At 35.2% G+C, this 19,475-nt stretch overlaps 1 protein-coding gene across 1 annotated transcript in view; it reads left to right on the forward strand.

The window, feature by feature from the left end:
- The first annotated feature begins 627 nt into the window (after window positions 1-627).
- LOC118190431 (glucose dehydrogenase [FAD, quinone]-like) overlaps window positions 628-19,475 on the forward strand; it is a 52,443-nt gene continuing 33,595 nt past the window's right edge. The window contains exons 1-4 of the mRNA XM_085817810.1: window positions 628-751; window positions 6,646-6,792; window positions 8,603-8,805; window positions 15,862-16,051. Coding sequence (XP_085673936.1) covers window positions 628-751; window positions 6,646-6,792; window positions 8,603-8,805; window positions 15,862-16,051 — 664 coding nt within the window. The remainder of the gene's footprint in view (window positions 752-6,645; window positions 6,793-8,602; window positions 8,806-15,861; window positions 16,052-19,475) is intronic.

The raw sequence follows: 19,475 nt of genomic DNA on the forward strand, positions 1-19,475 counted from the left end.
CTGGAGATTCAAATTTTATTTCTGTAAGAGTTTTTTTTATACATTAACCATTAACAGTATACAGGTACCTACGTACTACAGTAAATTATGGGCGTCGTCATAGATAACGCTACAAACCTAAATTAATTATTGTATAGTGTAGCTTGAAAATATGTCCTCACAAAGCATTTTCAGGTGAAATATCCCTGTACATTGCGCTGACACAACAGGAATGGAAATGCTGGTACTACAACGGTCAACCGTACTCATGGCTTCGGAAAACTGGCTGTAAATTCACATGTTGCAGCAAAGCGTTCTAAAGTGTCTAAAGCGGGTAACACTTCCTGGCGGATGGGTGGAATGGTTTTGTCCTCATTCTCTTCAGATGATATTTTTTGAAACTCAGACACAACTTCTTGTGCATTTAATTCCACTGGAGCACACACGGTAACGTTGTTATATGCACTAACAAACTCATGAAAACTAATAGGCTTTGCAACGTCTTGTAGAATATTCCATTCGTGAGGTGAGGTGGTATCGTTATCACCATCTATCTCCTCAACAGGATTAGCATCTTTATATCTCCAGACTCTGCTAATACAGTTCTGTACATATTATGAAGACACGGATCCAGGTTGGGATTCCAGGATGAGAAGAGAGCTTTTACTGCACCAAGCTGATGTTTCTGTCAACTTTTCAGCAGCGCAAATTGCAACTCCTCATAAGAGTAATAAAGGCTTAAGACGACTTGTTGCATTTGTAAGAAAAGCTGGTTAGGTTCAAATCATAGATGTTATGAGTTGTACACCTATTCAGTGTTATTAGAATATGCCTATTGAGCCACCATTCGACTATTAAAATGAAGAAGCCGCTTATGAAATTATGAGCTTTCGATCAAGCTTTTTTATGGTAAGATTAGATGCAAGGTGCTGTTTATGTTTTTAAAACAACGCGGCTTCTCGAACATACCGATCACCCAAGCACAGTGTTTATCACCTTTTGCATTACATACAAGGACAACAGTTAAAACGTTGTTTACTGCGTGCTCCGCCATTGTACATGGTACTTATCACCTGTTATTCCGAGGGTACCACTTGGGATAAGATTATAAAAAGCCCACTTTCGTTCATATCGTAAACATCACACGAGCCGTACTTTTCTCTCCACTTGGCCCAATTCATGCAACCAAGTGTCTACTCCTTTTATTCACGTTATTTTCTACACAACAAATCACTAAAAGTGAAATTAAGTGTCTGTTTTGGGACCGGTACAGCCAATCAGAACAGCTAAAATCTTGAATGTCTAAGTTTTGCAAACTTTTTGCTTTTAATCGAATTATAGGTTCACTTAAAGGTAAACTAGAAGCAAGCATATCGTTGATTCATTCTGACAGAGAAGTTTCGACACATTCGTAGTTAGCGCTGTTTAGTCGGTTAGATTTTTTCCCGGAACCCGATGCAGTAGCATTAAGGATGTTTTCGAAATATTATTAAGTGCTGTGTATAAAATAGATTTGACAATTCCATACTTTTCGACAATTGTATTTGTCTTCAGTACACCATGGTCTACTTGCTCTAAGATTTTCAGTTTTGTTTGCAGACGTATGCCTATCTGCTTCCTGTAGGTCTGATTGATTCTGTTATTGTGTGGGGTTCCTAACTTTTATCTAACAAATAAATGTGTAGGAACCTCGTGAACATATAAGCGAATAATCGCTTTAGTTCAGAAACAGAAACGTAAAACTCAAGAAGGGTTAATTACTCTTTATTTCTCAAAATAAGAACATAACAGTTGGCTCCTTTCATAGAGCGTACAGCAAACCCTCCACTTGGGCATGAAGAAGTAAAACTTAACTAAAACGATATAACCGAAAGTAGTTGGCCCCTAGATATTAAATAAGCTGGCGGAGCTATCAAAAGCCTGAAATACGGCCGAGCATAGTAATAGCTTAGACAGAGAGTAGCCAAAAGGCGAACACTCGCTAGTCAGAAACTCTGGCTCTCTGACGAAGTCAGTGGAACTTCGACTAAAATACCACTGTGATGTAGCCGTTCCTCAATAGACACTAATGCCTGCTATCTTTAAAAGGATTTATTAACAGAGCACACAGGAACGGTTACAAACAAAAGAAATATACATAAAAATGAAACATATACCAAATGGAACATCAAACAGTTGAATAACAGAGACATAGTAAACTAACATCATGGCGGCTGGAGTTCGACTGACGTTTTTTCATATCGCCACGAGATGGCGTTTAAATAAAATAGTTCGGTTACAGTTCATGAGTTCATGGCATGAATAAAATACTATACAAATTCAATTACACTTAAATAGGTCTGTTACAGCCGTTCCTCAATAGACACTAATGCCGGCTAGCTTTAAAAGGATTTATTAACATCAAGGAACAGTTACAAACAAAAGAAATATATATAAAAATGAAACATAAACGAAATGGAACATCAAACATTTGAATAACATAACATAGTAAACTATCATCATGGCGGCTGGAGGTCGACTGACGTTTTTTCATATCGCCACGAGATGGCGTTTAAATAAAATAGTTCGGTTACAGTTCATGAGTTCATGGCGTGAATAAAATAGTTCAATTACACTTAAATAGGTCTGTTACATCCTCCCCCTCTGACTTCGTAGACGTCTCGGCAAGAAGTCAGGAACTGACCTTTGTCTACTTTGTGCAGCGGGCGGAGAATCAGATGAATGGGCTCCAGTTTGACAAGCAGGAAATTTAGCGTCACCAGCACCTTGTGCAACAGGTGCAGATTCGGGCGGTATTACACGTTTCGGGCGTCCTCTTTTCTTTAAGGGAACCACTGGAATTACACGAGCTGAGTTTTGAAACTTATTTCGATCTTGATATGGATTCAAGGCTGAAACATGATACTTGCCGAGAATTTTGTCTGGTTCATGAGGATCGGCAATATCATAAGTGGTTGGAGATCTTGTAGTCACTATCACATAAGGACCATCTCTCTTGGGCATGAATTTAGCAGTTTTCTTCAGTGGACCTTTGCTGATTGGATGGAGGGTGACCCAAACTTTATCTCCAGGAACGAATTTCGGTGTTTCTCTTCGTTTTCTGTCAGCATATCGTTTCCGCTTATCTTGATGCATTTCGACTCTTTCTCGTACCTGTTGTACATTTCTTGCAAAACGTTTCAAATATGGAGTAATTTCGGGAACAAAATTATCGTTCTCAATTACGGCTTTTATATCATGCTTTACATCATCTAAGGTTCGTAACTCTCGTGCAAATTGAAGAAAAGCAGCAGAATGTCCAGTTGAATCACATTTGGCTGTATTCAAAGCAAACCTTATTAATGGCAGTTTATCCTTCCATGACTGATGGTCGTTACCAACAAGTATTGCTAAACGTGGTTTCAGATCTCTATTCTTCCTTCCAACTGGGTTAGATTGTGGGTGATAGACAGGAGTAAGACTTTGATCAATGTTCAAGATATAGCATAGTTGTTGCATAACAGCACTAGTAAACTGGGTACCATTATCACTTATTATTTTCCTGGGTAACCCAAATCGAAGAGTGGCTCCATGGTCTCGATGTTACAGACTTTGAATCACTCAAAGACTTGGTCCTGACGGATCAGCTTAAAAGAAGAGTCAGTACTGACGTTAAGGAGCATTTTATTGATACTTGGGGGAAAATAAAGAGTTCATCTAAATTAGTACAGAAATTGGATGATTATGAAGCTGTACGTGTTAAAAATACAAACTATAAAACTGAACTTCCTGGCAGGCGGAACTATTCTTACAAATCGACTAATCCATCCAAACACAAAGTAGAAAATCGAACAAGTGACATACAGGGAACTCATAAAACCTTTTTAAATTGTGGTCAGCAACAAACAGAGGAAAAGCGACCTCCTTTAACATGCTATGGGTGCGGAAAAACTGGTTTTATTAAGTCTAAATGTCCAGATTGTAACCCCCCAAAGTCTTCAAGTTCATCAAATTTTGGCACTATCCAAATCCGATCCTGTTTATCTTCCACTCGGACTGCTGTATTTCCAATTAGTATTGGTGGTGTTTCCGGTACAGCTTTCGCCGACACTGGTGCTAGTCACTCAATTGCAAGTGAATCCCTCTATCATATTCTGCAGAAACAAGATGCAGTATTTGAAAAGACAACACTACAGGTGTCTTTCGCTGATGGTTTGGTATCTGAAAAAGAGGTACTTCGCACCGAACAAATCATTCTTCTCGAAGGCAGAGAGTTCAAAACTCCGCTCCTTGTGTTGCCTGATGCCAAAAATAACTCGACTCTGTTAGGAACTGACTTTCTTCAAAAAGCTAAAATTGTTTTAAATCTTGCTGAAAATAAGTGGAACTTTTCTGATGAACTTCGAAGAAAATATAGCTTCGTGAAACCTCATCAATCCCAAGTACTGGAAGAAACCCCAGTTGTTGTAAACAACTGCCGACTACGAGAAAATGAAGGACAGCAATTAACTACAGCTCAACGGCTTGCAACTGATGCATTGCTTAACAAATATCACACTGTCTTCAAATTAGGGGGAGAAACCACTAATCAAAAGCCATCTGGCTTACTTCAAATTCCAGTCTTCTTAGAAATAAAGAGTAATTAACCCTTCTTGAGTTCTTCAACTCAAGAAGGGTTAATTACTCTTTATTTCTCAAAATAAGAACATAACAGTTGGCTCCTTTCATAGAGCGTACAGCAAAGCCTCCACTTGGCCATGAAGAAGTAAAACTTAACTAAAACGATATAACCGAAAGTAGTTGGCCCCTAGATATCAAATAAGCTGGCGGAGCTATCAAAAGCCTGAAATACGGCCGAGCATAGTAATAGCTTAGACAGAGAGTAGCCAAAAGGCGAACACGCGCTAGTCAGAAACTCTGGCTCTCTGACGAAGTCAGTGGAACTTCGACTAAAATACCACTCATTTGCATTAACCGCGATTCTAAAAACGCATTCTGGTAGGAAATTGTAAGCTGAAATTAGCAGGGACAGGAAAGTAGCTTTAACTAAAGATAACTGTAGAAAACTTAGATAAACCTTACAACTGTTAGCAACTTAACATTAGTTATCGCATCCTGGAAGGTATCTGAGTACCATCAACAGGACCATCGAACGCTGCCATTAGAACTTAAAGATATGTTAAAGTGCGCTGAAACTTCATATATAACTAAACTGCAATCCAGTAAATCTATGTAAATACTTTATAATGAATAAAATTCATTTAAATTTTAAGTGGACTTATTCTATCGTGTTCAACTGAGTTTTATGAAAACCAGAAGAGACAACAGGAAAAAATATGAAAAACTTTTGAAAGTTCGTGTTAAAGGAAAGTATAAAATGATGCAACAGAATAAAAATAGTTCGTAATTCATAATTTGCGTGCTAACGGAAATTCTGGTTAACCGATAAAATTTCCTATAATATCATGTGCATCGTTCCAGGTGCCGAAATTTTGTTCATGTTATCCAAGTGTTCCCCTTCAGGGAGTTCGTGTTAAGGAAGGTTTACTCTAAAACATTATTTTTATCTGTGTGATTTTTTATTTACTCCTCTTTTCGAAAATGTATTTTGATATTGTGTAGTATATTTACCAGCAGTTTCTGGTCTCGTAAAAATCACTTTCCTTTCTAATTTGAGAAATAAAATGTACAATGTAAATACGATACAATTCCCTTTAGGCAGATAGTCTAGTATGTTTTTACTCATAATCAGAGCAATCCAGTCCAGTCCAGTCCAGTACCTATTACTAAAAACATCCGATCAGATTATCACTAGTTCCAGGAGGAAACGGAAGTTGCTTATTCAGATAATTAATGATTCGATGTTTGTTGATAAAATTCTCTTTATTAATTCTATAGCTGGCTTTGTGAAATTATTAACTAATAGCATCTACGGGACATATATGCTCAAATGTGTCAATGAGAATAAATTAAAATGAACCTTTTTATTTATTGCACTCTTCTTAGCGAAAGCCATATCAAATGCTAAAATTAAATGTTAAACAAAATGAGGCGGTTTCTATCAAATTTCATATCTTATTTTGCGAAATTTTATAAGCACGTATCTAGAATCAATATTTAATAAATAGTTTCTAGTCACTTTTTTAAAGCTTGTATAATCTAAAATTTTCATAATAATAATCAATACAAATAATTTTGGAATATTAAACGCGGTAGCTGTCTTTGCACTGTAGTATGTTTACATGATGACAACTTTGATCGCAATGATTACCGTATTTTTTAATGCTTGTATATTTTATATCATTCATTTTAAATTTTTATGTGTGTTTATTAGTTCTTTCAATGAAATCCCTTTTCCTTTTACGTTCACGAATTATGAGGTATAAAAAACTTGACAATCGATAATTTATTGTAATTATATTCTAATTATCTTAGCTTTTTTAATTAAATTCATTTATTTCAGTCTGTCAAAGAGGTGTTTAGATTAAAATCACTTGTATAATAAAATACACGAAAAAGAGACATAAATCAAATTATCATTTTCTGAAGATTTTTCTTGGATGTGCAATTATTTAATTTTTAATTTCGGGCATAACTCTTCTCATTACAATAAGATATCTAATGAGTTCTATGTTTCTATACAAAATTAATAATGACTCCGAAAGAAATTGCGAATTCATTTTTCAGGAAGAATGGAACAGGTAGAAGAAGCGCAGAGTTCGAATTTTTTTTCTTCTTCTCCCTTACTACCAATGCTTCTTTTCTCGTTAGCTACGCAAAAGCACTCGCCAACTACAAAAGAAAACTTTAATGAAGAATACGACTACATTGTGGGTATGTCCTGTAACTTATTCTCTAATATTTATTGTTATGAGTTCATGCAATCAGAGCATTTTTAAATGCTATAAACTAAAATTGAGAGAAAATGTCTATTGTGTCATGTTTAATTTCCAAACTTTCAGTTACCACGATGAACACAGTTGCAAACCACTTAGCCATAGGTTGCATTAACGCAAAATATGAAACCAAAAAACATAATTTCGTTGCAAATGTTTGGGGATATTTAACGATTATAGCCGGAATAGGAGAAAGAACAGAAAATCTAAAACACGTTAAATGTTTTCTATCAGGAAAAGGCACGTGATTCTTACTCAAAATGGATATTTACCCTTCATTGTTTGCATCACTTCGGCCATAATGCTAGAGGTACTTTTATTCATGCAACCGTATTTTCTCGCTGAAAAATTAAACTCCATTGCCTTTGGAAAACATTTAACTGCTCAGTTGATTCAGTTCTGACGTAAAAAGCCCAAAAACATACTTTAGTTTAAAATTTGATAAAATAACTTTCATTCTTTACAAATAAATTAATTAAGCACTTGATAAATATCTCTAAGGTTAAAATATACGGAATTATTGCATTTCACTGAGCGTTTGCTCAAAGCGTAAGCAGTAGCACGTTCGGAAGTAACGGAAAGATCAGTGTTTCGATTTCCAGTGAAGGCGCAGTTAATTTTTCACATTTCTTTCTCTGAAAAAGTGTAGTTGTTGCTAAACCAAATAATCAGATACTTGCATCATTTAATGCGTTTTTCTGGAATGGTCATACCCAAAAGTCGTTTAGCCATGTCATCACCAACAGCGTTACCCAGTGCGCACAATAGGCAGTGACAGAATTACACCCGAGAGGAAGCTTCATCCCAGTTTCGATGGAGAATACCTATAGAAGATGGATCCGAAGGACTCTTATCGTCATCTTGACTAGAGAGCTTTCAGTCTGATTGTATTTTAAATCCCACCCCATGCCGCAAAGACGCAATACGCTTACAAACACCCATGCTTTTTCCAGGAATAGAATTCAAGTCCAAGACTGTAACAGACAATTCCTCTACCACCTCAACACAGCGGCAACTCTAAACATGTTAATGTCACTATAATGCAACCCGAATTGAAATGCAGTGGACTATAATTCATCACCATCTATATTTGACCGACTACGTTCCGTGCCTTTCTTTAATTGTCCTCCTCTTATTGAAAGATTAGTGATAATACGGCATCTAGCAGTTGGAAAATCTGTGCTTTGAATCTCAGCGAGGTCATAGTTAATTTATCCCATTTCCTACTTCCCTTAAAAAAATAAAAAGTAGCCTTTTTACACAGTGCAACAAATCTAATACTTACTTAATACTCACATTCCATGCTTCATTAAACAATAAAATTACATAATTTTCTTGAAAAATTTAAATCAGCTCTTAAACGCTTATCCCTCTGCCCTTGATATTTCACACTTTTCTACTTGTGACATAAGCTTTCAGAAAATATATGAGTTTCCGGGAAACCGGTATCAGAGGAGAGAAGGTTTACTTGTAAGATCAAAACAATACAAGAAGTAAATCTATAAAAGTTTTCCAAATGGCGAGCCCTAAGCCGACTTCTACTTGGCCACAACTAAGACCAGAAGTGATGGTCACTTTATTATGAAGCCACTTAACAGGCGGGATACTTTTGCCTCCTATAAAGGGATGGACAGTTACAACCATGCCTTAAAAAAGGATTTAGCCTTTTAATGCATTATAAATATTTTGGATGAACTGTTAAGAACATATTGTTAAATTAATCTTGCATTACTTTTTATCTCTAAAAGTAGGCGCAGGCGCTGCAGGTTCCGCCGTAGCCAGCCGCTTGTCTGAGATTCCTTGTGTAACTGTTCTACTTTTAGAAGCCGGAAAACCTCCACATTTGTTAACCGAAGTTCCAGCCGCAGCTAGAGGGTTTATTTTCAGTGACATTGATTGGAATTACAGGACTACCCCACAAAGATATACAGCGGCTTCTCTCATCAATAAAGTTGAGTACCTTTTCAAATAAATGAAAACTGCTTAACATTACATCATTTTAAAAAAACTCTAAGAAAATTTAATTTTTTCTCTCTGTATACTGCGTTATAATATTCGTATAAGTACGACTACGTTTTAAATTTTATAAATTCCGAAGTCCTCGCAAATTCTACATAAAAAGGAAGTATTTAGTTGATAAATATTATATTATACTATTATTTTAAAAACCCATATATAAATCATAAATTTATTCATAAAATACCAACAAATTAATTTTTGCTTTTAATGCTTAATAATATTTTTTGTGCATAAAGAAAAAAAAGAAAACAACAAATGCAGAATTGTACCAATTATATATTCTACGAATTAATAACTTCTTTATTTAAGGTATTTGTATTGGTATTATAATAGAAAACTTTATTGCTAAAACGCATTCACGTTTTATTATTCTCATTATAAAAAGAAAGAATTACCAGTCGTGTAAAATGTCTAAAGTCAAAAGACACAGTATTAACAGAACTCCCGTTTCCATTGTTGACACTTACTTATCTTTCAATGTCTGTCGACTTCAATATCGCTGACACTTTTTATCTTTTTATATTTCGTCAATTACTGTTTTTCTAAAAACCATTTCCCTTTTAAATGTTTTCTTAGTGTTCCCATTTACCACTTTCTGAACTTTCTCTTGGCCGTGCTTGAAAGCCAGGTTACAGCTAGAGGATATAAGGATTTCTGCATATGTGACGGAGGGGAACACTTCATCTGCGCAGAAATAAATAATTAAGTATACCTAAAAAATGAGCTGCTAATGAGCTTAAATATGCACCTTTTTGCTCAGGTCTTCTGTTAAATACTCGTACTCCAATATTTTAAAATGTTACACTTGTTTTTTGTATAAGCTTAATTTTGAATGTTTCTACAGTTTCTCTTTTTTTTAATAAATGTATTCGTATGCCTGACCCATTTCATCTACTGCATTGAATTGTTTCAGAGGTAAGCAGCAAACATTTTTTTGGAAAGAGGTTTTATGGGTCAAAAAGGAACTTCAATGAAGAAAAAAATATTTATTATATAAATTTAATTTTACAAAAACTATTTCTAACAAGGTCTGTTTTCGATTGCTATTGATGATAGCAATGAACTCCAGGTCAGTTCACGTTGTTTTCAGACCAAGGAGTTCGACATTTGCAGCTTATTTCGATATTCGGATTTTAATTCCTACCACTGCCGAAAATCCAACTTCATAAATGTATGAAGATGCCATAAGGTAGTAATAGCTTCAGAGTTTAAATAGAAGGAATTAGATAAGTTTGTTAGACAAATAAACCAGAATCATTTCAATTTACTACAGTTAAAATTCAGTTTCAGGAATGTATTTTCTGATAGGTCAGTAAGATCATCAGCGTTCGATGATGCCAGTAGTAATGTTGCCCTGGAAGGGATGCGCAATCCAATTTTTCTCTTCAGTTTTTCATTTCTTCAGTAACGTAAATTTCAAATTTTCTTTCACAGCACTCAAATGCCTTCAGATCTTGCTAATTTCGCTGTCAGAAACGTTCGTATTATTTTCGAATACAAACGTTTGAAATGTATTAGAAGTCTGACATTTGTGGTTCTTCAGTGTTGTTTTTCCATAACAGTATTTTTGATGAAGCCTTGAATTCTGTTATGCACTGCAAATACAGAACGTGTATCAATTTTTAGAAAGATTTCGGTAAAGAATTAAAAAAATAGCAAATACCTCAGAACAAAAATTTATGGAAACAGCTTATTATTTAAAATAAGAAATATCGTCTTTTACTTTTAAATCCTCTTTCAAAATGTCACATCTAAACAAGCTTTGGGTTGAAGGATATGTTTTAGCGCATTCTGAAGCGAAATATTCCTATTCCAAAATTCAAAAACGTTGTGAAATGCATGGTATTAAAATTTCAAGTAATTTCAAGTGCAAGTACACCCGAAAAAGTATGTACAGATACAGGTAGCCCTCCTACAATACGGAATCCTATAACACAGTTTTGCTCTAACACGATAAGAAATTCCCCAAGAAATGTCAAGAACTTTAACGAACTCCCCATAAGGTTTTTCCATATTGAGCAAAGCACCTACATAGTCATTTAATACATAATAATCCTTGTTTAGTAAGCCCTGCCAGTTGTCTTCAAAGATCTGGTTTCCGTAAGAACTAATGTCCTCCAGGGAGACGAGCCATGTGGAACAGAGCGATAGTTGAATTCTTACCCAGTAACGGAGGAAAATCGTTTCCCTCCTTCAAAGTATAGCACAGCAGAAAAAAAACACTCTCAAGAAAACATAGTCTCCAGATAACAATGAAGAAAACTCCCTCCTTCAAAGTATAGCACAGCAGAAAAAAAACACTCTCAAGAAAACATAGTCTCCAGATAACAATGAAGAAAACTCACTATCGCTGAAGCTGAACAACATAAGGTCACAATAAGAGCTCCAAAACGCACAACATACACGTTCGGCTTCCAACTTTCGAATCCTCACTTCCGTGGCCTAAAGCAAAATTGTCTCACACTGCTGCTTGGCAGTCTTCGTCGAGCCACGGTGTGTTAAAGAATAACTTTTTCGTCTTTAAGACATTAAGTTTCAGTCCCAAGCCATGTCCGATAAAGATAAAAACAAAGTTTAAGAAGAAATGTTTTTCTTCAGAAGAGCCGCAGACGGTCTAGTGGTTAGGCGAGTCTGACTGCGATACAAAGAGCCCGGGTTCGAATCACGGACAAGGCATTGGATGTAAAACTGTCTGTCTCTTCATAGGAGGTAACGATGGCTGCCTATTAGGTGCCTCCACACTAAAATGATCACCTGCTTTTAAGAGAAGAGCACATTGCAAAAAGTCTTAATTTGAATGAAGCAACAGTCCGGAATATTCAGAAATATGAAAAAGAAATAAGAAGTGCAGTTGCTGCAGGATCTTAGACATCCGCAAAAAATGCAGCTGGCCCCCCGGGGCCAATAATTCAGAAGATGGAAAAGGCACTCAGCTTTCAGACTAATGATAGCTGTGAAGAAAAGAATTCCATTGGATAGTAATATAATTAAACAAAAACACTCAAAATTTACTAATACCTTTAAAGAACATAGAGAATCCTCTGTCAACCCAAATTCTGTGGCAAATAAAGGTTTATTCGAAAATTTCAAAAAGCTTTTTAAAATTATTCATAGCATAAGAATTTAAGCAGAATCTGCGTCGGCGTATCAAGAAATTGCTCGGACGCATCCAGAAAAATTCAAAACATTATAGAAAAGCAAGATCACACACTAGATCAAGTTTTCAATCCCGACAAAGGTGGGCTTTAGTGGAAGTTTTGTTTGCTCAAAAGTTTTGTTTTTGACATTTTCGAAACTTTCAGCTTGCTTTTTAATAAATTCGACAGACTGATTTTTTTTAAATCGCGATGTTTTTTCTCAGTGTGCCGACGTAATTTACGTGGGCACATGCATTTGTTTGCAAGTATTTCATTGGAAATTACACACTCAGGTTTGGGATTATCTTCATTTTCATTCCGAAAAAAACCTAATGCTGAATGGCTAGAAATCGTACTTTTCTTCGTTTCGATGTCCTTGAATTGGAGTTTGAAGATTCGCTTTGGTCTGCAGGCGTCGTCCTATTTAGCATAATAGAGATGCGCTAAAATAGAGGAGAAAATAATATGAACTATACGAGTAACACAAATGATAATGAACCGCTTAGAAGTTCATGTGCACTCAAACTGGACTGAATTTCCACAGCAAAAAGATTGATACCGATTTCGTAGCGATTTCTGATTAAGTGGGTGGGGTCTGGAAGTATTACATGGAAACGTTACCTTAACCAAACCCGCAGACTCAGAGTGGAGCAACAGGCGACGAGACTATAAAGCGTGTGTAAAATGTGACATGTATAGCGAGTTTATATACACATCATCTGCATGTTGAAAAGACATTTGATGGTTTCTTCATTTCTTATCATTCGACACGAGTAGCTTCCCTAATTTTCCCCATAATATAAAATTATTATTCAATTGTAAAATTTCAATTAATTAATGCATAATTTAAATTATTTTATATCTACTATATTTGTATCACTAGGTATTTTCTCCCTCCTTTCCGCATGTCTTCGTCGTGTAATTAGAAGCATATTCGACTCGTAGACGAGAGGTCCAGGGTTCGAGTTTCAGCCAAGACACTGCACATTTTTCACGTCTCCGGCATTAGAAATCCTAATGACTTTACTATTATTAGAATTGTATTTACTTATACATGAGTATTTGATTTTAAAATGGAATTATGATAAAAATTTTAAAACAATTTTGAAAATAATCTATTCCAGCTTCTCTTAAATGGTCCTCCTGGAATTGCAAAAATGTCCTGCTATTTGTAAACAAAATTAACAAGATTTTACATCACTTCTTACTGATTAAGTACACTGGGACATCTTCGAGATATATTCTCAAATCTGAATGCATTAAATCTCTGTCTACAAGGTAATTCTTTGACCATAAGACCATTCAATGTCTTTGACGATTCATGTCCTTGAGAAATTAAAAAGATTTGAGAGAAAATTTGGTTCTGGGGTTAGTTGTGTAAAACGGATAAATATTTCACTATTTACAGACTCTACACTATTTACACCATTTACAAAATCTTTACTAGTAGAAAATTATAGTGTTATTGGAAAAGCATTACACAGTGGCATATGTTCACATTTCACAACTCTGGGATTACAATTAGATAGTTATTTTCCAATTATTTCATATATATACTATTTATTATAAGTGGTGAATGTAAGGAATTTTGATGGATTCTTAATCTTTTCCATTGATATTTTGAAAATAACAAACTATTATTGAATGAAAAAAAAAGTTAATAGGATTCTCTGATGACACCGAACTTAAAATGAAAGTCCAAGCAGAAGGTATGGTAAGTTTCGAGACCTCATCACAAGTGAAAATGGAGTATAGTGAACTGCACAATGGTGCTTTATAATAATCGTTCAGTTTGCTTCTATGCATTTGTGTAAAAAAGGGTTTTCATCACCAACTCAAATAAAAACAAAGAACCAAAACAAACTTAATATATGTGGCGATCCCTCAGATTATAGTCTTAATCTTACCAGAATACATCCAACCATAGAACAGTGTGCAAGAATCGGTAAGTTTATCCCTCTCATTAATATGAGTACTAAAATGTGTTTAATTTTTTTTTATTTAATAACATTTACAAGCTGTAATAGCCTTAAGTTATTAAAAACAAATATAAATTTTCTTCTATTAGCTTAATTGTTCAATTCAGACTTAAAATTAAATAATATCCGAACTCTAATTATAAGGTATTTTCTCCCTCTTTTCTGCATGCCTTCGTGCTGTAACGGCAGCACACTCGACGCGTATTCAAGAGGTCTAGGTTCGAATCCCGGCGAGTGCACTGCACAATTTTCACGTCCCCTGTATCAAAAAAAAAATTTATGACTCTACATAATAGCCTTGAGTTATTAAAAGCAGATATAATTTTTTTCTATTAGCTTAATTGTTTAATACGAACATAAAATTAAATGAATTTTATTTAACTGTATCTTAAAAATGTAAGTGTACTAGTTAATATAAGTATAGTGGTATTATATAATGTATATAATGCTTACAAATGTAAATATGTATGGTTACAAAAACTGATTTTAAAGTGTACAAAAGTAACATATTCCGCGGAGTCTACTTTACAAAAGTAGTTTCTGCTTGAAAAATGTTTGAGAAATGCTGATCTATTCAGTTTTGTGAGAAATGGAACAAGGAAACTGAAAGTATTGCTATATTTCTATATACTGCAACGTTAATAAATCTTCTCTGAGCTACAACGTTAACTGCATAAACTTATTGTAGTTTTATAGAGTTCACTTTTCGTTTCATAATATAATCGATTTATAAAATCATTCGAAGCCAGTTTACTTTCCTTGGATAATATTAATGTCAGCCACACCAGGCAATCCAAGCTGTTTATCCATATGACTAAAGCCATACTGAATGCCATTTGCATATCGTATGCTACTACTGTCTTTTCAGTAGTCTTAAAATTGTTACCTAGGCTGAAGGATATATCAACGATTCTCTTATTTAGAATTTGGATTCCAACAACCAGCACACAAAGTCGGGAAAAAAAGAGGTCTTTTTTGTGGATAAAAAGTTTCAATTCTTGGCTTAATAAACCATGTGAACACTCTCTGGACTAGAACTTAGTTGAAATTCTGCGTACTAACACTCCAAACTTGTCATCTGGTAAAAACTTTTAAGACAAATAAAAAATACGTACATAACATTTCCAAATTTTTAGCTTTCGTCAGTAGCAGCATCAGAAGGATATAATACTTTTCCTCATTGCATTCTTCTGCCATTTCTATCCCAGTCTTTCATTGCTTTTGTACTTTTCTCTCTCTCTCTCAGTTCTAGAATTTAACTTGGTGAGACTCGTGGTTTACACGTTTTGTTTCCCTTGAGCCAGGATTTATCCTTCAGATGGGCTTTCCAGCTACCTTTCAGGTTTCCTCGTTCATCCCTTTCTGGGCTTCTTGAGGTTCCTAATTTCGAATAGTGGACTTCTATGATTCCTCTCTTTCCATGGTGTATATGTATATATATACATATATATATATATACATATATATATATATACATATACACCATGGAAACACTGATGCATACAACAGCAAGTTGTATGCATCAGTGTTTTGTTTGATCAAATATATATATATATTTGATCAAACAAAACACTGATGCATTCGACGGCACGAAATCTAGTTGTGCTAAGTCAGTGTATTTACTTGCGTATACTTAATAAATTGTTCTTTCAAATACTTCTTTATTCAACAGTTTTGCCACAATTAGCCTTAATGTCTCTACTTTTACAAAATAAAAGTTCATTTTTATTTCTTAAAGTATTACATTATCTCGAGGTTTCACTAATCAGTGATTAAAATGTTTTATTCAGAAAAGAAGCAATATGATTATTAACAGATATAAAAGACTATTACTTTAAATATATGAACTTCATATTATATTTTTCACAACAGCAAGTTGTATGGCCCAGCGGCAAAACACTTGGAGGCTCTAGTACAATTAACGCATTACTCAGCGTTCGTGGAAACAGAAAGAATTATGATGAATGGGCAGCTCAAGGAGCTTCTGGGTGGAGTTATGAGGAAGTTTTACCTTACTTCAAGAAACTCGAAGATAACGTTGATCTGGAGTATGTGTGGAATGGTAAATATGATTACATCATTTTTAAATGCTTCCTACATTCCCATGCCTTTTGAAACTGCACTGAATAATTTAGTCCTTTAAAAGAACAAAGTTCTCAGATACCAATCCATTTAAAGATATTCTTTTGTCCTTTTTTTCTTCGTCGAATTATATATATGTCCTTTTTTTCTTCGTCGAATTTCACTATTATATGCGTATTTTAAGTTTTAACTTTTCCGTCGTCAAAAATGCTATTTGATTATCTTACTCGTTTTATTATTAATGGCACAGAAATGAAGCCTAAGCTTTCTCGAATACTTAAGATACAATAACACGCCGAACAAATGTTAATTTAGAAGTCAAACAACAAAACTTCAGCGCTTATATTTTCAAATTTTCACAGGACTAGTTTCGATGGTTTTACCGAACCAGCATCCTTAGCTGCAAAAGCGTAAACATAATACTTCAAATGTTAAATCATTCTAATCCTCCATTTAAGATTAATAAGAACAGGAGCAAAAAATATGTACTTAATGTTAAATTTCTTAATTAAAATAAAATTTGAGTTCTGCGTTTAAGAAAAACGTATTTAAGAATTGCTTTCCTTAAAGACACACATATATTTACTAAGAAGATACAAATGAAATTTAGTAAATGAAGTACTTCAAGTTATTTATCTCTATATACAGGGTGATCTTTTTTAAAGTGACAGTGTTTGGAGCACCCTGTAGCACGATCTAATAGCCGAAATAGCACGAAACTTGGTATTTAGACTAATCAAGACATGGGACATCAAGACATACAATCATATAGTTAAATTATTAATGTTTATTTACTACATTAAGTTCCCTGGTGAGGAATTAGACCACAGTCAATGTGAGCCCCGTTCTCAGAAATAACACCGTGCATTCTGTTCACAGCGTTCCCCACAGCCATATGTAACATATCACGAGGAATATTCCGCACTGTCTTTGTTATGCTGTCCTTTAGAATAGACAAATTTGATACTCCACCAACGCAGGGCAGGGGCAGGGCAGGGGAGTTACTACACTTACGTACGAAACTCAATTCCATTCAGCGGAGCTGGCTTCTCGCGCTCACCCGTTGTTTCCACACAGTCTCGAATGAGGTGCTTTGCGTCCTGGCGGGCACTCCGCCTCTCTCGATAATCTACAAGTTTTATTATTATAAAACTATATTAAGAAACAATATTTCGGAGACTTATTTAACTATGATGAAATCCCAGTTTTTGCTGACTCATTTTCTGTCTTTAATTTACATGTGATCCATCCGGCAAACCGTATTTCTATCAATTATAATATTTATGATCCTTTTGTTTAACGGAATACCAAATTTTTACTGATGGATCGGGTTATGAGGTGGGTTCGGCTTTTGTTGTATATTATTTTGATACTGAGATCTATCACTATAAATTGGGACTTGAAAAATATAACTCTGTTTATGAAGCCGAGTTCATCGCCGTCCTCTATACCCTTAAATGGATATTGAAAAGTAATTTTGCAAGAAATTCTAACTTCTATATTTTTACAGATTGCATGTCTGGTTTAAATGCACTTTATAATGCAGAAAATAATAATGGTCTGATTATCGATATTAAAGATCTTTTCCAAAAACTATCCTTATCCTTTAATATTAAGTTTGGTTGGGTTAAAGCCCATATCGGAATATACGGTAATGAGAGAGCGGATGTGCTCGCAAAAGAGGCTGCCATAGGGAGTGTTTCGGGGACGCCCTATGTTCAGGGTTAAAAAAAATAGCAACTAAAGTTATTTATTCGTTTTATTTTAAGCAATGGCAGTTACAGTGGAATTCTTCTAAAAGGAAAAGTCGCTATTTGAAACATTTAGAACTGATTAAGAAAAAAAAACTTATCTTTAATGATTTTGAAGTTAACCAGTTTCTGACCGGACATGGGTGTTTCTCGGAATACTTCGCTAGGTTTAAGATACAGAACGACGATAAATGTAAACTATGTGACCTGTTTGGTGATGCTAAGCATTTCCTCGAAGTCTGTCCCTACTTTGATAGCTTAAGAAACAATAAAAATATTGATTTTGAAAATCCCTTTTTATGCTTTAAAGATTTCGCACAATTATGTAAATCTGTGATGAAATATATTGACGGTTAGCGCCGGGCTGTGGGAATCAGTGTATGATATTTGCATTTTATTGCCATCACTAATTGGTATATTTTAATAATTTGTTGTTACCATTGTTTGCGTTTGTTATTCGCTTTTTTGTTTTTGTCTTTAGTGTCTGCTCTTGTCTAAATGTTTGTATTTGTTCCTTTTCTTCACTTTTATGCTTATAATTATTATTTACACATGATTATTCTCATTTAGATATTTTATGTTTCATTTTTTCATTTGTTGAAAAGGGCATTGGCCTGTCATGACCATAAGACCAACTTGTTTGGTTAGGCGGGTCGGGCAACGTAAACTTGAGATTTCAAATAACCCCAGAGCCAAAAATCGTATGGCGTGAGGTCAGGGGAACGAGGCGGCCATGCAACTGGAAAACTGCGACTTATGACTCTATCATCAGTGAAGTTTGGCACAACAGCTGCTTTACCTTATTACTAATGTGTGGCGGAACACCCTCCTGCATAAAGATTGTCTGTTGGAGACGGTTTCTTTGCTGAAGCTGTGGAATAACAAACGTTTACAGCATTTCGTGGTACCTTTCTGCATTTATGCTGCACGTTTGGGGCCCTGTCGGACTGATGGTCTCAAAAAAGAATCACCCAATCACGAATTCGGCTGTGAAACCACACCACACAGTGACTTTTGGGGAATTTAATGGGATTTCGTGCACGGTGTGGGGCTGCTCAGAAGCCCTAATTCGGCATTTTGTGTGTTTACGGACCCATTGAGATAAAAATGGCACTCATCTCCCCACAGAATGTGCCATGGGAAAGCATCATCAATTTCTACCCTGGCAAGAAATGATAGAGCGAATGTCACTCGCTTATCATAATCAGTTGGTTTCAGTTCGTGCAAGCGGCTGATTTTGTAGGGGTAAAATCCAATAACGCGCCGCAAAACTCTCCATACCGTGGAATAATTCATATCCAATTGTCGAGCTACACCCTAGGTTCTGCTAGTACCAGCAATGGTTCTCTGCAATGCTTCGAAAATTGCAGTCACCACATCAGTTATTACATCTTCTGATACTGGTTTACGTCCTCTTCCAGCGCGAATGGTCAGTGACCCCGTTTCCTCGAACTTCTTAATCATTTTCTTAAGACCATTCAGTGATAAAAGCCCCTTTCGTAATTTTTTTCTGGTTCGAAATTCCCGAAGAGCTTCGGATGCATTACATTGATTCATGTAATACAGAGGTAATGTTCCTGTAACGTGAGAGGCATGTCCACTGGGAGCTCGTTTACTTCAGCTGAATTTATTTGTCGGAGCTGTCTACTACTT

The sequence above is a fragment of the Stegodyphus dumicola genome, chromosome 5, assembly GCF_044657685.1.
Source record: "Stegodyphus dumicola isolate Sdum_Otavi_A_Nest chromosome 5, ASM4465768v1".
Taxonomy (NCBI): domain Eukaryota; kingdom Metazoa; phylum Arthropoda; class Arachnida; order Araneae; family Eresidae; genus Stegodyphus; species Stegodyphus dumicola.